We start from the raw sequence: 7,803 nt of genomic DNA, 5'->3' as shown, positions 1-7,803 counted from the left end.
TTAGCGGGTGAAACGGGTCCGGGGGGCGCGCGCACCGGAGCCGCGCTGCTGTCTCTCCGCCTCCGGGAGCTTCTCTACGGGAGCTGATACCAACGAAACGAACAAACCCCGGTCCGCCCCCGGGGGGCGGGGTTAGGCTCCGGCCCGCATCGCGCCTCCTCTGTCTCCCCCTGGCTCCGAACCACCGGGACCGGTTCCTCCGCACGAGTAGCTCTTCAGTAATAAAACAACATGTGTAATAAGATATTACAGATAATGATCATTGTGTAGAAAGAGAAATATTTAAGAGTAAAATGTGGCTGAATGTTTGTTTGTTTGTTTGTTTGTGAATCAGATTTATGATCATTACATTTTTAACAAAACTACTGATTAACTCAGAGAACAATAGAACGATTACGATAGGAGAATATAACAGGTCAAATAAGTCAGTTTAATGATCTGTTACCAAAATAAAATGTAAATGACATTTACATTACACACACGCACGCACACACACACACACCCGCACACAGGATGCAGGTATTGAGATGAAAGCAGCTGTTTCCCCTGAAGAGACGCCATCGTGCTGCCTGTGTTCTAACCTCCAGGAGCTGCAGGACTTCTCTTATTGTTCTGCATGAACGACCAACGACAAATGACCACAACAATAAGAGTGAAGAAGATAACGAGCTCAGGAAGTGATCACGACCTTTAAAGCACAGGACCCCGGCGCCCCCTGTGGACCATCAGGATCCCATCAGAAGACCTCATCTGCAGCAGGACTCACAGGCTGGTCCTCTCAGTCCTCAGGGGGCTCTGCTCCTGGAGGAGGAGGAGGAGGAGGAGGAGGAGGAGATGCTGCTGCCGAAAGCTGAGCCCTCCTCCTCCCTACGGAGCTCCAAGTGAAGCCAGATCTGGGTCTGTCCACAGGGGACTGGTCTGAACCAACCACAGGTCAGAGGTCAAACTGCTAGAAAGGCATTCAAATAATAATGTAAAGGTTCCACTTTATTCTCTTTAAGCAGCGATCAGTAATGGGAGGACGTTTAGGTCGTGACCCTGGAGGTTCTGAGAAGATCAGCGTGTTGATGCTCTTTGTGCTCGAGCTCTTATTTTGATATCGGTTTTTGTCAAAAGGTTTTAATATTCAAACGTTGTGTTTTCAAAGAGGCAATGCTTCTGCGTGTGTGTGTGTGTGTGTGTGTGTGTGTGTGTGTGTGTGTCTGTGTGTGTGTCTGTGTGGGAGGTGACCACAGATAGGAAAGGTTATGGTCTTAAAGGTGCTGGTTTAAAAAGCATGCAAGAACACACAAAAACACTTGCAGCAACGTAAAACACCAAACACACGCACACACACACACACGCACACACGCACACACACACACACGCACACACACACACACACGCACACACACACACACGGTAGCTGTCCAATCATGAAAACATCTTTTAAATTAACAATAAAGATACACAAACAACACAAAGAGGATGAAAGACGTATGAATGTGTGTGTCTGTGTGTGTGTCTGTGTGTGTGTCACAGAAAGGGGGAAGTCCTGTTCCTGTTTTGTATTTGTGTGTTTCGGGGATGCCAGCCACAAAAGGAAACCCCTCCTCCGCCTGCCTCCCACGCCTGGAAACTTGTGACCCACACACACACGCACACAGACACACACAGACACACACACCCACACACACACACAGACACACACAGACACAGACATACACAACCACACACACACACGCTCGCACAGACACACACTGTGAATGTGGAGATTTTTGGGGGAAAGAAAACGGATTCAGTTCTGTTGTTGTTGTTGTTTTTAACGGTTGGAATCATCCCGCCATGTACCTGAACTTCTCGGCTCCTCCCTTTCCTGTGACGTCATCGAAAAGACGCCTTCTCATTGGCTAATGGGCTCTAACAATAAAGCACGTAAGTAAAAGCGCACGCTTAACACACGCTTTACTAGAACGAACATTTTCTCATCAACATTCAACTTCTAGTTACGACTCCGCCCTTCACCTGCGCAACTTCTTCTTCTCAAAGAAACCAACAAACCTTTAAATAAGAGCACTAGTAGACATTTGAACGTGTCCATAAGGAACCTTTGTTTTCTCAGGATAAGATGAGACAGATGTTCACGATGGATTAAATGTGAAAATACGTCATCACTTGTTGTGACTTCTGAAGTGACACCGAACACAGAAATCACAGCAGAATCGGGTTTTAACGTCCAAGTTCCTTTTTAGGGAAACTTTCACCAATTATAAAACAGAACTTGAATGTTACTGGAACCCTGCTTTCAAAGCACCAATTTTCTCTAGTTTTTCAAAATAAAAGCTCCTTAATGTTTACACCAACATAAATCATGGCTGAAACATGAACTATTTGCTCTCTGTACACGTTGTCCCACGTGACATTAAAAGTCTGAATTACTGTGAGATTAATCCAGTAGAAGACAGTTTGGATCCATCAGTGCTAAGCTATGCTAACGCTGTCGCTGCTATGTTAGCACGCAGCTCTGTTGACGGTGGATTAGCGGGGTCAGCGCCATCGCACGAGGCTCTGCCGGGCCGCGGCTGCCCGTAAGCGTCCGGCCAACATGGCGGCCGCGAGGATCACGGAGCTGAACATGAAGGACGCCCCGCTGAGGGAGAAGGTTGCTGCGTAGTTTCCAGTGATGTCCACCAACCAGCCTGGAGACGCAGGGACAGGAAGTCAACAACAATAACAACAACAACAACATTACATTACATTACATGTCATTTAGCGGCACTTTTATCCAAAGCAACGTACAATAAGAACATTTCAACCATAAGGTACAAACTCAGGAGAACAAGAAACAAGAAAGTGTGATTTCCTCAAATAAGCCAATTCACAATTTGCTATAGATGAGTGACGTTACAAGTACAATGTAAGTGCTACAGTTAGTTAGTGTGTTAGTGGAGGTAGAGTCTGAAGAGGTGTGTCTTTAGTCTGAAGATGTGAAGGAAGATGTGGTCCTGATGTCTTCAGAAACCTCCTTCCACCATTTAGGAGCAGGACAGCAGAGAGTGGAGATCTAGTGGACAACAAGGAGGCAGTGCAAGGGTCCGAAACTCTGGCTTGTTTCACAAAGGGAGGTAACTAAAGCTCAGGCTCAGTCACCATGGCAACTAAAGCTCAGGCTCAGTCACCATGGTAACTAAAGCTCAGGATTATGATTAGTGTACATCAAATATTAACTGACAACACTATGTTAGAACTTACGCCGTTTCTCTGTCTTTTCTGTCTAATTACGGGTTCATACTCGTACGTTGCGTTTGCAGCTCAATAGGGGTGAATATACTGTTGGTGGTGGTTGTCATGGTAACTGGTAGTATCGTGGCTCCATTCATGCTGCCTTCATACTGTGATGCTGCACGCACTCAACTCTGAGTCAACCGACTCGAGATGATTGAACCGACTCTGAACAGCTGCTCTGAAACCAGAAGCTCAGAGTCTCCGTCTCAGCGTAAATCAAGTCAGAGTTTAGGGTTTGACTCAGAGTTTGTTAAACCTCCCACTTGAAACGACCCCTGATCTCTTCAACCAGATACGAGCGAATGTTTTTGTTCAAACAGATGTTTTTGTAGAATGATTTGAATGATTCCACCTTCAACTCTTTAGTCAAAGTTACTACCTGGGACTTTAATTGAGTGGTTTCTGGCGCCCCCTGTGGGCCCCCTGTGGGCCCCCTGTGGGCCTCTACCAGCAGGGTCCCTTCAGGTGACCTCATTCTACTGCAGCAGGGTCTCTCAGCGGGTCCAGCACTACATCATCGGTCTCCAGACAAGAGCAGGAGGATCTGGGTCTGTGCACGGTGGACTGGTCTTTGCTGGGTCTGTCCCCAGTAGACCGGTCTCTGTGGAGGATCTGGCTCTTTCCACGGTGGACTGGTCTCTGTGGAGGATCTGGGTCTGTCCCAGTGGACTGGTCTCTGTGGAGGGTCTGGGTCTGTCCACGGTGGACTGGTGAACCCGCATGAGTTCCCCTAGTGGGCCTGATGACCTCATTGGGAAGAACTCTATCTAGCTCTGGTTAAAGGCTCCTCTCGAGTACGTTGAATGTGACCCACGTACCTCCTATCGGCGGGCTGATCAGGTACGGGATGGCGTGCAGGAAGTAGACCACGCCCAGAGCAGAGGTCAGGTAGGAGGAGTCCACAACGTCGGAGGTCACCACGGGGATGAGGGCCACGTACGCCCCGTCAAAGTACCCGTAGAGCAGGGAGAAGGAGAGGAGCAGGGAGAAGGAGCGCAGGAGGTGCAGGAGCATGCAGCAGAGGCCCTCCATGCCGATGGCCGCTGCGTAGCTCATCACACGATACCTCCGTAGACACCTGCAAGGGGGAACCCGTTCAGCGTGGGACCGATGCACCGCCTACATGCACCGGCGGCCGCTCACTTACTTCCTGTCCGCGATCCAGCCGAAGGTGACGTTGCCCACGATGCCGCTGACGCCGAACAGGGACATGAGGAAGGCAGCCCGCTGGTCCCCCACGCCCACGCCGAGGGCGAAGGGGACCAGGTAGACCACCGGGGCGCTGCAGCCGTAGGCCAGGAACAGGAAGGAGGCGGACAGGACCAGGAAGTCGGGGATCAGGAGGAACCCGTACTCCTCCCATGGGGTCCGTGTGATGGCTGGCGGCTCCGCGGGGGGTCCCACGCCTCCCGCCTCAGCATCTCTCTGTCCCGTGTCGCGGCGGGGGGGTTCGGGATCGGAGCGCGCCGTCCCCCCCGGCATCGTCTCTGTTAGCTCGTTGCTAAACAGAACACATTCGGCGACCTTCGAACCCTTCGGACCCTTGAATCTGTAGATTCAAAGCGACATGATTTAAAGACGCTCTCTGCGTTTAAAGCTGTGATCTGGTCTCTAGAAGACGTTTCTCCTGTTCCTGGATCAACATGTTCCTCCTCCTGCTGCGGTTTGAGCTGAGCTAGATTCATCTCTATAATAACTGCTGTTTATTTTTAAATGTTCTCAATGGAACAAATGAATTGAAGTAACTTAGATTAAAATGAACTGGAACATAGAGGAACATGAGGTTAAACATGAGGACGTTGTCTTCTGGAGCTTCCTGATTGGTTGCCTGGCAACCGCAGTGATGAAGACTTTAGGATCTGCTCCATCATTAAAGAGGTAAAACCTTCTCAGCATCGTGTTCCGTGCATTTAAAAAGGGTTTAAAACTATTGGAGCGATGGATCACATGACATCACATGACACCACAACCCAGACACCCTGCTGGAGGTCGGCGCTCTCCGAGCCGACCTCCTCCGCGGTGAGAAGGCCGTCCTGCGCACTCACCGCGGGGGGGCGCTGGGCTCCAGCGGCCTCATCAGGGCTCCGCACACGCACAGGTTGGAGACCAGCCCCCCGAGGACCAGCAGCGCTCCTCTCCAGGAGTAACGCTCAATCAGCAGCTGCACCGCCGGAGCCAGCACGAAGGTCCCGATGCCGCTTCCTGCGCACCGGCCGACCAGGAACTCGTTAAAAAGCCCAGAGGAAGCGAAGCGAGGAAAGGTGAGGAGGAGATGAGCGATGTTGTCCCCACCTGACATGGCGACGCCGTAGGCCAGAGCCTTCCTCTCACTGAAGTAGGTCCCGACCATCGCCACGGCCGGCGTGTAGCTGAGGGCGAAACCCAGACCTGCAGAGGTCACATGACTCAGAACTTTATCATGTTATCGTGATGCGTTCAGGTGTAATCCATCAAATCCTTTTTTTTAAAGAAAAAGGAGATCATTAGCGTTTAATTGTGTGTAATGACACACAATTGTTATTTATATATATATATATATATATATATATATTACACATGAGCGTATATATATATATACACACACATGAGCGTATATGAGGCCGCTACCTGTGACGACGCCCAGAGACGCGTACAGGAACTCCAGGCTGCAGGCGAAAGAGCTGAGGACGAGTCCGAAGGAGGAGATCAAGCCCCCGAGCATCACCGTGGTCCTGCAGGAGAGGCGGTGGGCCAGGAGCCCCCCGAGAGGAGCTGGAGGCCCGGTGCATGGGTATTCATGTACGTACGTATATACAGTATATGTATATGTATATATGTATGTATGTGGGGTAAAACGCCAACATTAAAGTGTCATTTTACGCCACAGGGAGCAACAAAATACAAGTTTCACAAATAATGAGACATTTTCAGAGGGTCAGAGAGGAAACACGTGTGTGTCTGTGTGTGTCTCACCACACAGCATGGTGGTGCAGTCGATCAGACTGTGGATCCAGGCCGTGGTGGAGTAATCCTTTCCAAAGTGGAGCTGGAACTCCACAAAGAACATGGACACACATCTGGACGGGGAGGAGGAGGAGGAGGAGGAAGATTTATTCTGAACTCTTGATTCAGATCTTATAAATAAAGTCGGGTGAGGCTCTGATCTCTCCGAGAGGAACCTGAACATCACGCAGGTCTCATCATGAGCAACATCTCTCTCTTGATACATCAAGTACACCTTCGTCAACTGGCCGCCTCTCACATGTCTGTGGAAACATCTCAGCGGCTCCCTGGCGCTCACCTGGTCACCGCTCGGATGCAGATGGTGGACAGGAAGCAGCCGGCGACGATCATCCAGCCCCAGCCCCCCTCCGGCGGGGTCGTGACCCCAGATGACCTCCGGCCTCCCTCCAGCTTCTCCTTGTCGGTGACGGACATTGCTCCAGCCAATCGGGAGGCCAACCGACATCAATGGTCCCGATCTTCCTCCTCGTCTTCGTCCCTCACTGAGAAAACATAGGAACCAAAGCAGGAGACATGAGTGGACCACAAACATCTGATCAACATCTGACCTCAATAAACCGAATAAGTATATGATTATATTTGGTTATTTCATCAATTAAAACTTAATTCTGTTTCTGCAAACATGCAGCGTTTAAAACAGACGTTTAATTTATAGTTTATGAGGATTCTAAATACGAAGGTATTAAACAAGCAAATAAAAACAACAAATAGAGAGAAGATTCATTATTAAATTAATATTTAGCTGCAGCACAAAACCAAGCGTAAAAACTAACAACACTAACTTGAATTCTTTGATATATTTTATCTTTCATTTCTAATACGGTTGTATTGTTCATAGCAAACCTTTGAGGACCTTTTGACTCCTCCCACTTGTCTCCACCTTAGAGACCATGACACCAAAAACAACGAGGCCACACCGAGGGACAGGAAGTCCCAATGTCCCAAAGTCCCAACGCAAACACACTTCAGCACAAAGAGGTCAGAGGTCGACGATCAGCGTGTGTGTGAAATAGGAAATGAAGCCATGAAAGCAGCTTATTTACCTCATAAAGTCTCTTACTTCATATCTTTCTTCTGTCCAAAGGTTCCTGCAGCTTCTGCTGCCAACAGGCCGTAAAGTGTCCACGTGTGAGACGATCGACAGCGTGTTTACCCCCCCCCCTCCCCCCCCCCCCCTCCTCGCCGAGAACAGTGAACCGGCTTCACAGGTCACTCACTTATATTTATAACTTATATTTAGAACGTAGGAATAAATAAATGAATATTAAAAATCCTGCGTTTGTAATAAAACATGATTTAACCTATAACAACTTTTTATTAATTTCATCCACCTTTTTAATTATATCCTCTAATTTAAAACACTGCAGTGCATGTTTTTAGTTGGATGTTTTTGTAATTCTAAATACTGAAGGAGTGAAAATAAAAAGAAAAGCTTACAGAGCTTCGTGTCGGCCTGAGATCCTCTGCGTCTCCTCCTCATGCCTCCACTGAGCCACTGACTGCACACCGGGGGGGGGGGGCACTCACACGTGTCTA

The 7,803-nt window shown here is 49.0% G+C and overlaps 2 protein-coding genes across 2 annotated transcripts in view; both read right to left on the bottom strand.

The window, feature by feature from the left end:
* bcl2l11 (BCL2 like 11) overlaps positions 1-82 on the bottom strand; it is a 10,307-nt gene extending 10,225 nt beyond the window's left edge. The window contains exon 1 of the mRNA XM_078104331.1: positions 1-82. This exon is cut by the window's left edge and continues 95 nt beyond it. The gene's annotated coding sequence lies outside the window, so the exon portion shown is untranslated.
* A 331-nt stretch (positions 83-413) lies between these two features.
* LOC144409451 (monocarboxylate transporter 12-B-like) lies at positions 414-7,800 on the bottom strand. The gene is made up of 9 exons (XM_078104330.1): positions 7,705-7,800; positions 6,545-6,749; positions 6,217-6,320; positions 5,872-6,015; positions 5,557-5,652; positions 5,310-5,466; positions 4,412-4,813; positions 4,083-4,342; positions 414-2,678 (listed from the first exon to the last, which is right to left on the bottom strand). The coding sequence occupies exons 2-9, from the start codon at positions 6,679-6,681 to the stop codon at positions 2,527-2,529; spliced, it is 1,452 nt and encodes a 483-aa protein (XP_077960456.1). The 5' UTR covers positions 6,682-6,749; positions 7,705-7,800; the 3' UTR covers positions 414-2,526.
* Positions 7,801-7,803: the final 3 nt, after the last annotated feature.

Source organism: Gasterosteus aculeatus, chromosome 6 (genome assembly GCF_964276395.1).
Source record: "Gasterosteus aculeatus chromosome 6, fGasAcu3.hap1.1, whole genome shotgun sequence".
Classification (NCBI taxonomy): domain Eukaryota; kingdom Metazoa; phylum Chordata; class Actinopteri; order Perciformes; family Gasterosteidae; genus Gasterosteus; species Gasterosteus aculeatus.
Note: the sequence above shows the minus strand (reverse complement) of the source record. Positions and strands in the feature narration are given on the sequence as shown.

What these genes read in the sequence shown, in the direction of transcription:
- LOC144409451 (XM_078104330.1), bottom strand. Translation starts at nt 6,681, where the DNA reads ATGTCCGTCACCGACAAGGAGAAGCTGGAGGGAGGCCGGAGGTCATCT. An exon ending in GTCTCTGGGCGTCGTCACAG is followed by an intron (nt 5,653 to 5,871) that starts GTAGCGGCCTCA and finishes TGACCTCTGCAG; the next exon opens with GTCTGGGTTTCGCCCTCAGC. An exon ending in GAGCCCAGCGCCCCCCCGCG is followed by an intron (nt 4,814 to 5,309) that starts GTGAGTGCGCAG and finishes TTGAATCTACAG; the next exon opens with ATTCAAGGGTCCGAAGGGTT.